This window comes from Arvicanthis niloticus, chromosome 16, assembly GCF_011762505.2.
Source record: "Arvicanthis niloticus isolate mArvNil1 chromosome 16, mArvNil1.pat.X, whole genome shotgun sequence".
Classification (NCBI taxonomy): Eukaryota; Metazoa; Chordata; class Mammalia; order Rodentia; family Muridae; genus Arvicanthis; species Arvicanthis niloticus.
In genome coordinates, this window is record NC_047673.1 from 27,992,775 (window position 1) to 28,012,812 (window position 20,038).

At 37.9% G+C, this 20,038-nt stretch overlaps 1 protein-coding gene across 2 annotated transcripts in view; it reads right to left on the minus strand.

Moving 5' to 3' along the window:
* The window catches only part of Dlc1 (DLC1 Rho GTPase activating protein), a 370,246-nt gene that overhangs the window by 259,513 nt on the left and 90,695 nt on the right, over positions 1-20,038 (minus strand). For both annotated transcript variants that reach the window (XM_076914035.1, XM_076914037.1), the window contains exons 3-4: positions 17,981-18,130; positions 15,900-16,031 (exon numbers count right to left, since the gene is read on the minus strand). In XM_076914035.1, the coding sequence (XP_076770150.1) occupies positions 15,900-16,031; positions 17,981-18,130 (282 nt within the window). The remainder of the gene's footprint in view (positions 1-15,899; positions 16,032-17,980; positions 18,131-20,038) is intronic.

Genomic DNA, 20,038 nt, shown 5'->3' on the forward strand with positions numbered 1-20,038 from the left:
TGTCTGTCTGTCTGTCTATTCATTCATTCACTTTACATCCCAATCATAGTACTTTCCTTCTGCCAGTCCCTTCCTCACAAGCCCCTCCTCCTATCCCTCCTCTCCTCCACCTCTGAGAAGCAAGGAGGTCCCTCCAGTGGAACCAATCTACCCTGTCACCTCAAGTCACTGCAAGACTAAGCACATCTCAAAACAATATTTTAATGACAAATACTTATAGGTACTCCTCAAGAAAATATTATGGTCAATATTCTATTATTTCAACAAGTTTAAGAGAAATGTTCTTTTCTCCTGAGTTTGAACGTGCCCAGTGTCCATGGGGTCGTTCCTGCTGCCCATGCTGATGATTAGACTCTGTCATCTTTATCCATCTGAGCCAGCCTGACCTAATTCTCTCACCTCTGCTGATTTGGCCATTAGAGAGTCAGTAAGATACTTAGCATCTAGGGATTTCTCTGAAGCTTCCAGGTCTGCCCCCAAACTGAACTTGTCATGAGATATTCTCATCTTTGTGCATGAGACCATCTGACCAGGATGAAAGAAGCATCTTGAGCTCTCCTTAGAGCTGACATAAATCAGACCTGACAACAGACAGACAAGCTGCACGTGCCAATGCACACCTTTAAACCCAGCTTTTGGGAAGATGAAACAGGAGACTTTGTATGTTGGAGAGCAGCCTGGGGGTACATTCTGGGCTGTGGTGTAGCTCTGTGGTGCAAGGCTTGCTTAGCATTTGTAAGGCCTTGGGTTTGATTCCTAGTATTGTCCTTTCTGTCAGTCTAGTCAAACAGATGAACGATTGAAGTTATTATTCCTGGAGTAATACTATGATCTGTTTTAAACCAGCCGTCATATGTTGTTTTATTGTATCCACATTTGGTATGTGAAACAGAGTCAAGTGTAAGTCACTGTACAAACAGTGTTGAAATATTTTGACATATCATCTGATAAGTTTGTGCTTTGACACTATCTTTAAAGAAACTTCTTTCCTATTTTTCTGCCTCTTCTGCAATTATAAATCATTATACATTGTCGGGATGCCTGCGTTTATTTTTACTTCTGGTTGTACAGAGTTTTAGGAATGCCAAAAAGACAGCACCATGACCTTGAGGTTTTAATACCCCTCCCAAGTGTCATATACCATTGATGGTAGCATTGAGGCAATGTGTCCCTGGTGCTCATATCACGGTTCAGGACAGATCTTTGCAAAATTAAAATTGTGCCCAAGCCTGAAGATGACAGGGTTAATATGGAAGTGAATTATAATGTGGATTAAATCGTAGAACTTGAAAACATAGGTGGAGGGAATGAACCTCCTTCAAGGATATAATAGAGTCAGGAATCAGCATTAAGGTATAGCTCAGGGGCAGAGCACTTGGCTACCAGGCAGGTGGGCTTATGTTCAGTCTCTAGTGTAAACAAAACAGTTTATGACAAAGGAAATTCACTTTTTTAGAGTCAGTGAATGAAGCCTGGTAGCACACAGCTACTTTTTTTTTTTTTTTTTTTTTTTTTTTTTTTTTTTGGTGCTGGAAGGGTAGCTCAGTGGTGAGAAGCTCAAGGCACTAGGTTCATTTCTCAGTGTAGGAAAGAAAAAGAGTACAGAGGATCTGGGAAAGAATGGCTTTGAAGTGAGAGTTAAAATATCAAATCAAATCAACTCTTGCCCTAATAGAATGTGTTTGTAGGGTACCAGTCCTAAGTCCAAGGCTGATGGGAGGAACTTAAGAGGAAAATGTTAGACAAGGAAAGCCCTGTAAATGGTGAGTGCCCCTTGCAGTGGGAGGAACACAGGACCTGGTTTGATTTGGGCCATGGGTGGTAACAAAGCAACTCCATTGATCCCAGTTGGAGTCTGGGGTCTGGCAGGAAAACACAATGTTGAACATTTGTCATGGACCGCAGTTGGATCACAGGAGATAGTGATCTATCCACAAAACCTAAACAGAACTATGGCCAGACCTCAGACAGGAGATGCTAAGAGTGTCATATAGTCCTTGTGGCTATACTAGAAGTAAGTGGCCTACAAACATGGGGCTACAAAGGCCACATTAACAGAACTATAGATGAGGTCACTAATGTTATCCCTAATTGCCCCAGGCATAGTCACCCTGCTTAGTTGCCCTGAACACTTCCTAGAACTGGTTTGCTTGATCAGTAAAGCACAGAAGACAATATGGCTTTCAAAGCTAATGTGTTAAAGCCTCACAGTACCTGATTGTTCTTGCTAAGGTTGCTCAGTCTTGTGGGAGGAAAGTGCTCGGTCTGAGGGACATTCAGCTGCCTCATAGATGTACAAGTTCAGTCTTTGTTCTCTGTTAGCTAATTGACATATTTCTGTATGAAGACACAGCTTCGTATGGACAGTTAGACCGCCGAAGATTTAACAGTAGTATAGATTCTAAAGCAAGGTGTTGCTATGGTATCCCTTGGTTACATGGTATGATGTCATAGTCACTGCACACGTGTTGCAGCGCACATGTGTGTTCAGAAGGCTGCAGCGGTGCTGTGAAATGCAGCACAGCCAAGTGATATCAAAAACATCACTTAGTCATGACACACTTGATTCTAAATTTGCTCTTGGTTGATGCTCATTTGAAACCTTCTACTGTTGCCAAATTGTTTATGCCCCTCTACATTGGACCTCTGAGCATGTCTGTGGGGATTATCTTGATTGGATTAATTGAGGTGGGCAGATCCACCCATTGTGGGTGGAGCCATTTCCTAGATGGAATCAGGGAATGTGTTAATGAAAGAGGGGGTGGGAGTGGGGAAGGCATCAGAATGTCCTTTCCTTTCTCCCTGCTTCTTCATTGAGAAACCAATGTGAGCAGCTGCCCACCTTCAAATCTTGATCTAAAAGAAATTTCTTCTTTAAGTTGCTCTTGTCAGGATATTTTATCACCACCAACAGGAAATGTAACTATGATGTTATGTCACTTAAGTCTTTGGTGAGAGGCTTGGGAACCTAAGATTTGAGCAGGGCTGTGAAGAAGATGATACAGGATACTCAGAGTGACAGACAGAAGAAGCAAATTAACTTTCTTTGTGGTCACAGTTAAGGTGGCATTCCTAGAGAAACAATAAGGTATAATGGCTGGGTGTCAGATGGAAAAATCTTCCTTTGTAAGTCTTTGTCTTTCATTGCTAGCCTTCCTAGAATCATGCACACTTAAAATTGGTATGTTGCATTCTATGTACATTAGTTTCATGCATGTGATTATCATTACTTTTTCTTTTCATTCTTTGTTGTCCATCTTATTCAATGACTATACTCTTTCAGTTTCCCAGGCCATGCATCTTGGCCACTTTCAAACTCTACCAGTTCTACTTCCGGTCATGTGACCGACCTGCATATTCCTTGTTCCCTGTCCTTGTCCTCTTTGGGCTTTCTTGCTCTATGGCCTGAATTTTTATGCAAATGTCTACCTGTCCTTTCCTTAGCTGTCTATGACAACATTCTCTAGACTTTGGATGAATTCTCCTACAGTGCTTGTAGGATTCAAGTTCTTAAAGATAGAAATTAAATATCATCCCCACATGACCATTAAAATAGTGCTCTGTTTCTCTCTTCTGTTAGTCTTTCTTGTTTGCCCTGAAAACCACTCCAGCTACATTGTCTGTTACAGCCATGTGCACCATATTTTAATAAAAGTAAGTGCTTACGATGCCCTGTACAACTAGATTTGGTGGTTTTTACATGAGATTCCATGTTTCTTCCCCATGAGAAATCTTGGTGATTGTTCTATCGATAGTTCCTCTTGGAAGTCTTAAGTAAAGGTTTTCCTAAATTTGAGAATAACATCCATTTGTTATAGATTACAACCTTTTTTTTTTTTTTTTTTTTTTTAAAAAAACCAAATGTTCAGGTAACTGCCATTTGTGTCAGCTTATACAGTCCCTCAAGGAGAAAGCCATGGCATGAGTATTGGTTGATATTCTGAAATTCCCTCCTGAGATTTCATGGCTGAATTCCATGGTGCAGGGGAGTAGTGGCTGCCAACAGCTGCAGCTGACTGCCCTGTTGGGAAATGTCCTTGATCTGAAGAGAGTACCACATTCAAGGTTACATGATTTCCTAGGGGCCATGAAGGACCAAAAATAGACTGGCGCAGGAATGGACAGCAACAGCCCTATGGCTTTAGTGTGTGACAAGCCTGAAGAGCCCCCGAAGCCCCAGAGGAACGGGCTGACTCCACTGAGGCTACAGTCTACTGCATGCCAACTGGCTCAGAGCAACTCTGCTTCCCTCCTGTCCATGCATGTGTGTGTCTTAGAACACTAATCAGTAGCCATCTCTAGGCAATTTCTGGTCTTGGGGTTTGACTCCAAAGATTCTGATGAAGTCTTGTCTTTAGCTGCCTCTGATTTCTACTGCAGCAGTTCAGGCATAGATTTCATAACTTTATAGCTTTTGGAGAAAAAAAACCAGTTTGCTCTTATAACAGTAGTAGCGCTAGTGTTCAGCTACATCAAAAATTAAAAAGGCATTTGCTTAATTAAAAATATGGGATATTTCATAATAGATTGATTAAATAGGCATATACATGGATAATACGCTAGTGTTCAGCTACATCAAAAATTAAAAAGGCATTTGCTTAATTAAAAATATGGGATATTTCATAATAGATTGATTAAATAGGCATATACATGGATAATAATTTTATCTTTTACCTTTTGATTAAGATAATATGTTCAATTACCTTACAAGTGTGAAAAATTAAATGGTATTAGTTTCCTTTGACAAACATGCTATTTTTGTTCTATATAACTTTTGAGAAATATTTAAAGTGAAAATAAAATATATAGAGAGCTTCCCACCATAGCAATGTCTAATAATATATTTAATACAGACAGAAAACTATAAATATGTTACCAGTGGGGCAATTATCACACAGTTTTGATGTATGCTCTAAATATCAAATACAAAATTAAATACTTGGTTAGTATTTGCTCGTGCAATAATTTTAAATCAAGATTCTATTTGTTCTGAGATCTAAATTTTTGTATGAATGTGATCAAGATACACTCTATGCATGTATGAAATTTTCTAAGACTACATAGAAGAAAAGAATTAAGAAATGTTAAGAATTAAGAAATTTGTTAAACTGTGCTTTATTCTAAAACACAAAGTACTAATAATATTAAGATTTATATCTAAAACTAGAGGTCAGAAGTGGTGAGTATTCAGCACATCGTTATCATGGGGCAGGGCTAAGTGTGACCACTCTGATGTAGTGGGCTCTCTCATGCTTCGGTTAGGTTATGGCCCCTCCAGGGTTTTTGGCTCAGTGGTCTAGGAAGCCTAAAGATGCATATAATTTGCTGCCTGTAAAGAGCGTCCATGTTGGAGACTTCCAGAACTCACACAAAAAGCCCTCTCTCCTGTTTGTTTAGTCTGAACTTTAAATGAGATTTGTGCTCCGGATGGTTTAAAGGTCAATGCTTACAAAAGATAACAATAAATCCTACCAGGGTAGAGGGAGGAAAGCCATGCTGTGCTGCCTCAGTGCACATGGTGTGAATAGCCACTGAACTGTTGGTATGACTCTGCACTTCAGAACTTGAGCAAACACTCATTTAGTAAATGACCATGGTCGAAATAGACTGGCAGAGCACCCACAGGAAGTGTATCTAGCTGTCCATAGGACAGGGATAGTTGGTTTCATGGACATCAGTGGATCCATTAACCTGGTAGATTTGAGTCGCAGCATCTTGTGCAATGATTTTAACACAGTGGAAACTCAGAGACACACCCGTAGCAGCAGGGGCAGCATCCAGCAATGGAGCACACAGTATTGATTTGAAAACAGAGCACTTGGTATAGAAAATGGTCAGTAGATATCAAGAGCAGCTCCAATTTTCTCTTCTCCCTCTCCCTTCTTCCCTCTTCTCTCCTCTCTTCCCTTCCTCTTCTTGTTTTATCTCGTCTTGTCTTCTCTTCTGCCACACCTCTTTCAATAGACTTTTGAAACGTTTTCCAGGTTGCTTTGGAATTTATCATGTAGTACGCTCAGTCTTTTCCTAGAAATTCTCCTGCTACACTTTTTCCAGTGTTAGTACCATAGACACGTGCCATTATGCCTGTGAGGGTCTCAGGGCACAAGAAGGATAAATAGCATGCAATTCCCCACTCTCAGAGTTTGGTTGTATGACTTGAGCTGTTCAGATTTACGACCTTTAGGATACTGAAATGCTTGGTAGATATTTTCATTTTTTTATTTATTCACTTAGAAATTGGGTATGTGGTAGACCCTGTCCACAACTAGTCAAGAAGGGCCTCTGTGTAAACTTTGTCTACTTGATATTTTATATCCACATGGAATTGCTGGTTAAACATTCCACTGTCTCCTAGAACTAAGCACAGAGGTGGCCAAAGGCCAAGGGTAGAAATATGTATCAACCTGTTATCATCAGAGTAAAAAAAATATGTATGTATGTAAAATTAGAAGGTTGGGACAACCAGGCTGGGTAGGCAAGCAGAAAAGCCTGTGAAGATGGCTTAGAGGTCATTATTTCTTCTTCATTATTTCTTGAGTTATGCTCCTGGCTGCTGTGATGTGGCACTTTGGTGGCTTGCCATTCCATAGCACACAGAAATAACTGGAAGCTGTTATTTCTCTTGGATGAAAATATGAACTGGATTCAAGAACTCACACAGACATGCAGGGCACCCACATTTCTCACAGTTAAAACAACATGCAGGGTACAGTTCATCCAATCATATCTTGGGCTGTAGAAATGACTCTGCAATGCTGTTTAATTGTAAAGGTAAGATGTGTGCTTATTGTTTCTTGACCTAATGACATCTATGCAGTACATACTGTTCTCCACTTTAGGGCCTTTCTTTTGGTTTAAGGAGCTTTCTCCCTGTCACCTTGTGCCCAGACCAATGTCACCAAAGCAGGAAAGGGAGAAAGGCACCATTGTTAACTCATGAAGTGTTTCAACATTCAAATTCAAAGTTTGGTATTAAGGACCAGGGTGATCAGGTACAAATACAACTTACTCTTGGCAAACAGAAACACCTAGATTAAAAGTGAAAAGACGTCTGTGCAAAGGGGCTGGTGCAGGCAAGAAACACAATTCCAGAACAGCTTTTCCTGTGTCACTTGGAAATCCACAAGAAACAGATGTCATTTCTTACAGCTCACATCCAGAATGGAAGAATTTTGTGTTGATTTTTAAATATAAAAGCAATGGCTGTGGAGAATGTGCTTCTCGAAGCCCCACATTAGTGAACTACATATTTAATTTTATTTACAAATGCAAAATATGTGAGTGGAGTCCATGATACTTTTAAACTGTAGAATTCTAAGCAACTCTCATAATAATCAATGACTAATGTCATATTTAGGAAAAATTTCTAGCTCTTCATTAGAAGAGTTTCTCTTTCAACAAAGTTGAAAATTTTGCTGTTTTTCTTTCTCATAAACAATATGATTTTCATGGACATAGGCAAGTATTTCTTTAAAATTCCACATGCTTTACATTATTGCTTCACTATGTCAGGGCAGAATCACCACATTGAAAAGCACAAGCATCAAAGACATTTTATAAGAAGATGATTCCTTTTTTTTTTTTTTTACTGAAATTGTAAACAGTACTAATTCAAATTTCTTGATGTTTGAGATGACTAGATAACCTTTCTTTAAAAATATGTGTTGGGAGATGAAATGGCTCAGCGAGCAAAGACTCTTCATTGAGCCTGGGGACCTGAGCTGGATCCTCAGAACCACATGGGAAGAGGGAACTCACTCCTGACAGCTGCTTTTTAACCTCTGCATGTTTACCTGGGCACACACACTCCCATGCACAAGTGAGTTCACACGCACGTGCACATACACACATGCTATTTTCTTAGTGTACAAAAACTAACAATGTGTGACATGAAGTGGTATTTAATTCTGCCAGTTTTTAATGCTATCATAAGTTTTTGTTCCTATAAGACTTCAGTAAAAGGAATGCCAGCAGCTGTCATGTGCAGAGATATATCTTCTGCTTTAACTTTAAAGAGTGTATCTATTTAGTTAATGTGTGTGGGTCTATCTGTGTATGTATACAATGCATGTGCGTGTGTATGTGTGTGTGTATGGTATATGTGTGTGTGTGTGTGTATGTGTGTGAATGTGGGTATGGTGTACATGCAGAGGGTAGAGGACAACCTTGGGATGGGCCTTCCTCTGCCACCTTAATTATCTCCTACCTGTTTATTCAATGGATTCGTTAGGTGGCATGGTCTATAGATTACAGGGATTCTCTGTCTTCACCTCTCATCTTACTGTGAAGGTGTTGCTATTACAGATACCCAATCTATGTGGGAGATTTTTACATGGGTTCTAGAGATCTAAACTCACACTTTCATACTTGCACGGAGAGCACTTTTACCTCTGGAACTATTGTCTGAGCCATTTTTCTTTCTATCTATCTATCTATCTATCTATCTATCTATCTATCTATCATCTATCTATCACCTATTATCTATCTATCTACCTATCTATCATCTATCTATCTATCTATCTTTTTGAGATAGTCTCTATATGCAGTCCTGCAGTCTTGGTCACTCTTGAGCTCACTATCCTCCTGTCTCAGTCTCCTAAATGCTGGCCTTACTGGCACATAACACCTTGCCTGGATTAAGACAGTGTCACCTGGGGATCCATCCTGTCTACAGACACCAAACCTAGATGCTGTTGCTGTTGCCAAGAGGTGCTTGCTGGCAGGAACCTGGTGTGGCTGTTTCTTGGGAGGTTCTGCCAGCAATTGACCAATGCAGATATGGATGCTTGGAGCCAACCGTCAGACTGAGCTCTGGGACTCCAGTCAGGGAGCTGGCAGAAGGACTGGAGGAACATAGGGGGATTGCAACCCCATAAGGGAGAATAATGTTGGCTGGCTAGACTACCTAGTGCTCCCAGGAACTAGACTACCAACCAAGGAGTATACAGGGAGGGATCCATGGCTTCAGATACATATCAGCAAAGAATGGCCTTGTCTGACATCAACGGGAGGGAAGGGCCTTGGTCCTGTGAAAGTTTGATGCCCCAGTGTAGGGAGATGCTGGAGTGGTGGGGTGGGAGAGGATGGATGGGTAGGTAGGGGAACACCCTTATAAAGGCAAAGGGGAGGGGGGAGAGGGTAGATGTGGGATGGGGACTTTGTGGATGGGTAACCAGGAAGTGGGATAATCTTTTGAGATGTAAATGAATGGAATGATTAATATAAAAGAAAAAGATAATGTTTCTAAATGCCTTAAACTTTAATAGCATTCATTAAGAAATGGGTTGACAACATGAACCAATAGTTTCCAAAGAAGAAAGCAAGTGTTCTAAAAGTATTTAACAGGTAGAGCTATAGCTTAGAGGATAAGAACACTATTGTTCCAATAGAGAACCTGAATTTGGTTTCTAGTAGCCACCTGAAATGGTTCACAACTGCCTATGAGTACAGTTTGAGAGGATATGGTACTCTCTGCTTCTGCAGGCACATGTATGGATGTGTATAACACACACACACACACACACACACACACACACACACACACACACTCACTCAGCAATTCATAGCCATCAGGGAAGTACAAATTTAAATCACTTTGAATCCCATCTGCCTTGATTCAGAACAGCTATCATCAAGAAAACTGATAGCAAAAGTTGGCCAGCATGTGGGTAAAAAAGACTTCTTCTATAATAGTGAAGATATAAACTAGTACAGCCATTATGGAAATCATTATGGAAGCTTCTCAAACATTTAAAATTAAAGTTACCAGATGATTCAGCTGTACCATTCCTGGGCATCTTCCCAAACTCCCAGTTTACCACAGAGATACACATAGTACACTCATGTTATTGCTGTACATTCCACAATAGCAAAGAAGTGAGACCAGTCATCAACAGATGAAGAAATAATGAAGTTGTGGTACATATTCCCAGTGGATTTTACTAAGTTCTAAAGAAAAAGGAGAGTTTCAGGAAATTGAACAGAGCCAGAAAGGTTTATATTAAGCAAGGTGACTCAAATTTAGAAAAACAACAAACAACAACAAAAATACGTTCTCTATTATATAGAGATTCTAGTTTGTAGTATATATGCAAATATATGTATAGGAGATCAAGGAAAAGGTGGAAAATAGTAGAAGTTGATTCAACTCATTGACTTAGAGCTATTGTTGCTATCTAGAGCTTAAGTAATCTATATTTGGCTTTTCCCCTCATAGAAATTACAAATACTGAAGTTTAATTATTTCTACCCTTTGTGACACCTCCAATTAAAGGCTGGCTGTTAACTCAGTAGATAGTCCATTTTGGTAGATTTCTGAGGTCCCCTAGATTGTTCAAGATGTACTGGTGAATTCTGAAGGTCCCTTTAGTGGTTCAGGATGTAACCCAAGTTGTTATGTCCCAGCATGTTTAAAGGATTCTAGTTCTCATCACCATTATTAGAATCTTGGTGGCATCAGGCAACTCAGGAAATCTTTGGTGGGAGATAAAGATAAACCAGCATTTCACATTCATACAGCCTTGTGGTGTTTTCAGTTATCCTGCACAGTACATTAGACTGATTCTGCTCCCCCAGGTATGCATTTTTCAAATAAAACATCTTTTTTTTTCTGTTATCTGAGGTGTAGTCTTTTTTCATAAAAGCACAGTTAATAGTGATTAAACTAATATATGCATTTTTAAACATCCTTAAGATAAATGACTAAACCAAAATGGGTTTGAGGAAGAGAAAACTTGATATAGTTTCCTGGAACAAATAATAAGGGTAATTCCTTTGATCATTCTTATTTATGTAGTCCTGAAAATCTTTGTCAGAGAGAAACAAAGGCAACCAGACCAAGAAAGAGACAGTGAAATTATCTTTGTTTGAGAATGACATGATTCTTTATGGAGAAAATACCACAAAACCCACCAAAAATCATTGTAACTGATAAGTGAATTCAGTGAAGATCTAGATTACAAAATCAAGAAGTATTTTTATGTATCAGTAATAAATGAGTGAATTTTTTTAAAAAAGTAAATCTTTAAGGAGGGGTGGGGACTTCGCTTCTTTATGAGTATAATGAGAAACACTTAGAATATAGTTAAGGGCTTTAGGTTCTTCTCCAAGATTCATGACTTCATTAGCTTTGGGCAGTTGTTTAGGTTTCTAGAATCAAGTACAGTTTTCCTCTTGTTGAGTTGGTCACGAATCCAATTAGAGATTTGTTGGTTACTGTTAGGAGCCATGCTGCGTTTGCTAAAGTAGCTATACACTCGCCATTAGAAGATGGCGCTGGCTTCCTGTTCCTGGTTCTTCTTGGCCTTAGTGTCTGCAGCTGTAGGCGCAAATTTTCCCGCTGATAGTACTATCAGTGGATATGTAAATGAGACCCCAGTCTGTAAGCCAATGAGGACAGATCATGTCTCTTTGATAGTATATAAGTCAGTACATTCTGGGGCTTGGGGTCCTTCCTTTGTTCTCCATCTTGCATCCTTCTAACTAAAAGAGCTGTAACAATAAAAGACGCTGTCAGAAGAATCTTGAGTGTGACGTGCTCCTTATCGGCGAGGTAGCGTGTCGCAGGTTACTACCAAGGTATGTGTGGCAGTACTGAATACTTAGGATTATCATGTTATATGGCTTATAGGCATCATATCTTGGTAGGATTATTGGTGAAATCCCATTTAGAACAAGTATATTCAAAGTATCACAGAAATACATTACTCAGGAAAAATTTTACTAAAAAAGTAAATGAGAGCCAGCAAGATTGCTCATGTGGTAAGGGTACTGCCACCAAGGTTGAATAAATTCCTGCGTTTAATACCTAGGACATTCTTAGTAGAATGAGAAAACTGATTTTTGAAATCTGTCTTTTGACCTCCACATATGCACATATATATGTACCCACAAAATAAAAAAAATTAATGAAATTAAAGTATTTCAAGGAAGAGGTAAATTATTTCCCCGTGGAAAATTTAGAGCGATAGAAAAATTATAGAACTCATATACAAGAAAACAGAATCATCTCACACTCATCATCCCAGAAGTCTTGATAAAATGTTCATCCAAACCAACACTACAGATTACCGAGACACTGCAATCAAAACCAAAACAATGCAAGTGGGAAAACATGAGACAAAGAAAGAAAGAAAGAGAAAAAGGCAGGATGACTAAAGTATTTGAGCCTACTTCTCTGTCCTAGCCCAAGGTCATTTTCATGTCTGAAGCCTACTTCCTTGTTCTAGCCTAAAATTTAGATCACTGTCTGAAATTACTTCTTTGTTCTAGCCTAATATTTAGATTCCTGCCTAAGATTACTTCTTTGTTGTAGCCTAAGATTTAGATTCCTACCTGAAATTACTTCTTTGTTATAGTCTAATGTCAGATTCCTACTTGAAGCCTACTTCCTTGTCCTTGGCCAATATCATATTTCTGCCAAGCAGCCTATTTCCTTGTCCTTGGCCGATGTCAGCTTCTTGACAAGTAGCCCCAAAGGTTCTCCACCTCTCCCTCTTTTTTATTTCATTAACAAGACTGAGCCTGTCTTAGGTCATTCTGACAAGAATGCCTTCCTTACTTGTCATGGAATATGAATTATCAAAGGCAATGCACTTATGTCTTAGGTTGGCAAGGGTCTGTGCAGAATCTTACCCATCCTTGGCTTGCCAGCCTTTTAATTTAATAACTCTGTCTGGGGGGCTCCATTTTCAGGTTTAAGCCATGTACTTTGGCTGCCAATATGTTTATGTTGTTAAAGATAAGCTTTCACATGGTGGACAGGAATAAAAGTATTCCCAGGACAAGAAGGGCTAGCTATTCCTGAGGTTTGACCAAAATGGAAATACTGATCTCAGGTTATGGATAATTTTATTGGCATTATCTGCAGCATCAAAGTTCAACAGAGCATCATTCTTTAAATTCATAATCTCACTATGCAAAGTTAACACACCCAGAGAGGTGTTAAGATTATGCCAAATATCCTACAGGTGTCTTAAAACTTTTCTCTAATTATAATGACAATCATTGTGAATTTCAAAAGTAACACTACTCCAATAATATTTGTCATGACACTTGGGATGGCTCCTAACTCTTGAACCCTGAACTTCCCTCAGATAATTTGAATGGGTTCACATAATTGGGTTTAATGCCTTGCTTTTTTCATTGACTATTTGTGTTTATTGTATTGCTTGTTCCTTGACTATTTAAATCTATTGTATTGCTAGACCCTCAACCTAGAACTGACCTTAATACATGCATGTAATCAAAACGGTATAAAAGCATAAAGGAAGAGGGGTTATAGGATAGGGGGTTCTAGGAAGGGGAAATGGGGAAAGGGGATGACATCTGTATTGTAAATAAATAAATTATCCAATAAAGAAGGGGAGGGGGAAAGGCAAAATGTGTGAGATTTCCTAAGCAAGTAGTAAAAAGCTAAAGCATCATGATTCTTGACTTTAAAATGTACTGCAAACCTGGAGTAATCAAACTACCATGATTCTGACATAAAACAGACATAAAGCAATGAAACAGAATATACTACGTCCCCATAAAAAAAACCCATAGTTACAGCTAACTGATTTGACAAGTGGCCAATTGTATATATCAGAGAAAGAATATTCTCCTCAAGTTATTCTTCTATGAAAACTGAGCAGGGAGGCAAATAATGTTACTAGATGCCTATCTCCAAAGACATAAAAAAAATTGACTCAAAGTGAACAAAGGATCTAATAAAGACTCTAAACTTAGGAAATAATTGAAGAAATATAAAGAAAACACTTTATGACATTATTGGAGGTGAAACAAAGGTGATGTGGTAGTTTGAGTGTAAATAGCCCCCATAGGTTCATGTATTTGAATGCTTGGTCTCAGTTGGTAGAGCTGTTTGGGAAGGATCAGGAGGTGTGGCCTTGTTGGAGGAGGTGTGTTACTAGGAGTTGTATCTGAGGTTTCAAAACACACAAGCCATTCTCAGCTCTTTCTGCCTTATGTTTGTTGTCTCAATATGCAAGCTCTCAGACAAATGTCAATTATACTGATTTGATCATGGCCCAAGACATGCATCAAATTATAAATAAGCACTCATTTAGAGAAACAAAGCTTTTAGAGAAAATGTGAAATGAGTTAAAAATGGTTGTAAACACCACCTATTATTATATTATTAGCTATTAAATTTATACCTACCTATTAAAATTACATTAATCATATAATTTTTAGAGAAATGGAGAAACATGTAATAGGAGAGTATTTAATTCAGAGCCAGCATCACTCTGTCCCTCAGATTTTGTCTTGTCCTAGGTGTTTGCCACACAGCATACAAATGCACAGACTCTAGATTTGCACATATATAAAAATCAATTAAGTGGAACACCTAATGTCAGTACGTGTTAAGCCATAAATTCTGTATTTCAATCAAAACATAAGAATAAATCCCATCAAATCTGAATCACAAAAACCTGTAGTGTCCAGATTGAAAAATTTTCATGTAGCATTTTTATATTAAATTATAGATGATGGATTTAAGCCACCAAAGACACAAAGACAGTGTGACATCCCACAGGGCTCCACAGGCCCTTAAAGAACTATATAATAGTAAGCCAAGGAAGCTTATTATCAATAAAAGAACAGCATTCCATTAGAGTCTGCCTATTAACATTTGTTGCTATTGGCAGTCTTTTTTTTACTGAATCCTCAAACCAATACTATGCATGTCTTTTATTCCCTGCTCACCTAGCACTCTCATAGTATTGTGGCATTTCCTTGCCTTTTACTGTTTAAATGCCTACCCTCTTTGATAAAATGGAAGACATTAAAGACTTGGCTAACATATTGTTCCTCTGAGGTTTTGTTTTTGTTTTGTTTTTGCTTTGTTGTTTCAAATTTGGCATAATGCATGGTATATGTAGATATGAGTAGATGTTTAGAACCAAATGATCTGCATATAAATCACAAGGGGAAATTTAAGTCCCACTTATGTAAATACTAAAGCCAGACCCATCTGCTATTTCAACAGTGTGCTTTGATTCCTCTTAAATCCCAGTGAACCTACCATGTTTCAAACTCAGAGTATTCTTTTAGTCCCATTTTAGACCTGCCTTTATTTTAAAGACAGGAAAACAAACAGTACAAACTCATTTCTCCATGTTAAGCTAACATGGGGATTAAAAAAATAATACAGCTCTGTGATTTTCACAGAACTAGGAGAGGTTATTTTGGAACTGTGTGGACTTTAGATATTTGAAGCAGCAATTACTGCCCCATAAATGTTACCTTTTAGAGTCAAATAACTGTTTTGCTTTTGCAATTCAGATTTTACTTAAAGGAAAACGTTTCTCTTCCGAATTTACTGTGCTATGTTATTCTGTATGGAGACTCTTTCTTTCATTTGTGTAGATGGCATTGTAAAATCACTAGGGCAACAAGGACAGTAACTTACAGTGCATTAAATATTAGGTTTTGAATGTTCTATGTCATTGAATGTCCACAAAATATGATGGAGTGATTTTACATATCTGTAATTCTGTATATCATCATATTATCTCAGACAACATTGTATCCATCTATACATTAAACTGTCATCAAAGCTTACAAGTTTTCTTGAGTATGTGGTATGGTTATGATAGCAGCACCTGACAAACCATTTCTGCATTTCACACTCTTGGTTCTTTAATGTTCTGCAACAGAATTCATGGATCATATTTTGCATAATTCTGGATTCATAGTCTGCTTTAATGAACTACTTATATACCCACTTTAAAAATAAACAGCATACATTTTTAGCATAATACTTCAGTAAATAGTATCAAATTGATACAGCTAAGAGTCCAATAGTCTTCTTTCCACACTGAATAGAAGTCTATCAATACTTACCTCATGTTTGGCAACATTGACTGTTGAGTCTGGTATTGTGCACAACTTACCATGGCTTTGGGTTTGGTTCCAGAATTGCTTGCAGGAGTGGATGATGGATTGGTGGACTCTGAAGACATATTCACCTGTGTCTGATTTACTGCGATACTGTCTATTCCGCTTTCAAATCCTGATTCCAGATCCTGTTAAAAGAAAAACAACCATGAGAAAAGGCACACAAGTGTCTCACACATGCCCATTTCCTCCTACAAGCAGATTTCATTTCTATGTGACCTCCAGTAACTCACTTAGTATCACATAGTTAACAAAATGCCTTCTAGACTTCCTCACAGGGCCTTGTAGATGGCAAATGAAAAAAATCTTTTCAGTCTTAGTTCAAAATGTGAGTAATGCTGTTTCCCTTTATTATAACCCATTAATAGTATTGAAAGTTAGTTTCCAAAGATGGAATGTTATAAGAGATATATAGCATGTAGATAAATATGAATAATGACACTGCTTTAATAGGTATATGCATTTGTGTGTGTGTCCCCACATGTGGATGTGTGAAGTACATAATTGTATTCAAATTTCTTGTGTCTAGAATGATTTCAGAACAGACTATTTTTTATGTCTTTTCATGGGAAACAAAAACCATATTATTCTAAAAAAATGTATAGGTCACTTGAATTTCAAACTGAATTAACATGAAATGGATAGCAGCAAAAAAAAAAAAAAAAAAAAAAAAAAAAAAAAACCAAACAAACAAAACAAAACAAAACAAACCCCCAAAACCAACCAAACAAAAAACCCACCAGTTTATAAACATTAAGTGTATAACTATAAGTAGTAGGTAATTCATTTAATTTGCCTTATAAAAATATTTTTATAACAGTTCTTTTGCATTTATTTTGCCTTCCTATTCATGGCTTATTGTAGTGGGCTAGCTAGAGTGGTCTATGCCATAGAGCAAGTCTATAGACCATCCAACTACGACACAAAATAGTGGGAATCTTGTGATTTGTTGTTTATATAGTTGTTCACACCACAAAATAAGTCTTCACTGTTTTTATTCACTATAAAGAAGACAGTGGAGGCCAGATGATTTCTAGGGAGAATATTAAAAGAGATTCAACAGGAAAGTTAAATCAAGGATCTGGATAGAAGCAGTAAAGGGCAAAATCAGGAGGACGGGGTATTGAGGTCCACAACAAGTAACTGATGAGGAGACAAATGGAGAAGAAGCAGACATCAAAAAAGCAATAGGAATGTAGGAAGCAAACCAATCCATCCATCTATTAATCCATCCATCCATCCATCCATCCACTCATCTGTCCATCCATCCATTCATCTATCCATCCATCCATCCATCCATCCATCCATCCATCCATCCATCCATCCACATCCATCCATCCACCCACCCACCCATCCTTCCATTCATCTACTTGTTTGTCCATGTGGAAAATATTAAACATGTTTTTCATGCAATGTAAGTTTATAGAATAAAATAATTTATATCTTGGAAATAACCAGTCATAACTTGAAAAGCTGTAAATAATGTAGTTATCAAAATAAGCAAAGCATTTGCAATAGAGTGCATCATGTCACTGAATAGTAGTAAATACAATAGTACAAATCACTGCTACAACAAAGAGGGCTTAATCCCCACAAAGTAGAATTTCCTAAGCTTGCTTTGATTTCTTTTTAATGTTAAGTATTTTGTAGTCATCCATGTCTCTCTGGACCCTCTGTGTGACATATGGAAATGACTGAGTGATTTGTATGGGGTTCTGTTTCATTTATTAGTGGATGCCATCATCAAACATGTTTCACTTGTAAGAGAGCCATATGCAATAAAGGGGCCCTATTCTAGCTGTGCTTAGTGGGCACTGACATGTAATCCCAGCTTCTTGAACATCTAGGGCAGGGAGATGGCTGGTTCAAGGCCAGTCTGGGCTACAAAGTGAGTTTAAGGGTTGTGTCTCAAATTAAAAACAGGGCTGGTGATAGAGGAAAGTAGAAGATTGCTTGCCAGGGCTGAGGGTCCTCCTAAGTTTTTTGAGAAACAAAACAAAACACTAGTAACTACAGCAGAACAGACATAAAGGGATTCTATTCCACTAGGAAAAAGAGTAGAGAGCAGGCAGCTCACAGGGACATGTCGTCGCAGGTTCGTTGGGGTGCTGGATGGAGAGGAGGCAGTGCTGAGAGCATTCTCGATGTCTTGGTCTAGTTGGTCCAGTTTCATAATTAGCAGCACCATGGAGTCTAGCCGTGTCCTGTCTCGATCTTCTCTTGTTTCCTGAGGAACAGAACATGCTGTTACTAAATCTGAAAGGTCATTTCTTGGAAAGAATAAAAAGTTCCCTGTTTTTCATGGTGACAAAAAAGACACTGAATAGTGGGCGGTCTTCTGTTTGACAGAGAAGAGAAGGTCTCCTCTGGGTATCAATGGGCCTTTTATGGAGAAGATGCTGATCTAGTGCTAAGACTGCATTTTGTATGAATATTCAATACATGAAAGAGAAGTAGAATGATTCCCAGTACTTATAGATATTTCCAACTTCCTAATTAATTATTATTAGGAGAATTTATCTATGAGTTTTATTTTTTAGAGCATAAATTTATTATTTGTGATTCTAATATTTGTGAATTTATATTTAAGAAGGCATATAAAAGAATATTTGCATCAGAATATTTTTAATTTAATGAAATACTGTGAAAAAATGAAGTAAAGCAAAGTTTTGTCTTGTGTGGTCAATAGTTCTCTGTAGGCAACCATTACTTACCTATTACTGATTCGAGCTATGACACTGCCAAGATTCTTTTTTAAAATCTCTTTTTATTCTTTTAAACACTAAAAAATAAGGCCCCATAACAATGCACATACACACACACACACACACACACACAAGTGCACACACACACACATCCACACACACAAAATACAAAGGTGTATTTGCAGATTCTGGACTTTTTAAATGGGAATTTAAATTAATTCTGTTACTACGGTCCATAAAAAAGAGTTTTATTTCATTAAATTATTTATTTGTGAATCTAGTATACATACATACATGCATGCATATATACATACATACATACATACATACATACATGCATACATACAACACACATACACATATTGCTTTTTATTTTGACTACTATAGGATTTAGACATGTAGTTGGAAAGACTTTGACGGGCAGTAACTAAAGCATCTGCTGTCCTTGTAAAATTATTTGGACACAGCTCTATAATTCCTGTGTGGTCAAACCAAGTCAGTTAGTATTAGAAATCTCAACCCCTCATGCTATGCTAGGGGCGGGGCTGATTAGGATATTGAGGGAACAAAAAAATAGACCATGTAAAACAGAAAACAGACAATTCTTTGGAAAGATACTTTGTTGAAAGATGCAGTGGATTTAGGTCTAGGTCTTTGAGTGTGAATCACCATATATGACTCAAATTGCCAACTTCCCATATCTCTGAAATATTTGTTTGATGAGAACCAACTTTAAAAGGACCGCTCATGGCCAAACTCAAGGAGGGGAAATAAGGTCATGATGGGTCCTCAGAGGATGCCAGGCTAGGGATTTGCTTCAGCAACCTTTATATTTAATCCAATAATGATGCAGAACTTTGTTACACACAAAGCAGTTCTTTTCACAGTGTAATTCTGCCTATAACCTGAAATAAAGTTCTAGAAACATTACAAATTTTTGCATCAAGTTTGCTTATAAGTATTCCCCCCCAAATGGGAACAATCTTAGAATAGTGAGTCTCTTACTCACTATTCCAATGTATTTTTAAAATATAATTTCCTACTATTTTGAACCAAAGATACATTTAGGAAGGTGAATGTTTATATATCTCTGTGTCTACATGTGACTTTCCTTGGCTGTCACTCACATCTCAGTTATAATAGCCTCAAGGACAAATAGATTCAAGCTTTCTGCCTAGCAGAAATGGAATCAAGTTCTACACCACAGAAACAACACATTTTCAGGAAAAGTAATGAGTTCAATACAGCCAAGAAATAATAACACACAGGCCTTGGAAAATAGAAGCTGATATTTTTCCAGCTACTAAGTTAATGTTGGATGCAGCATTACATCTGCAGCTACCCTGGACCCATCAGTGATGGTCTCAAAAGGAATCTCTCTTTGAATTAACTGGATATAGAGATTATACTCTAAAAATATTTTTATATCC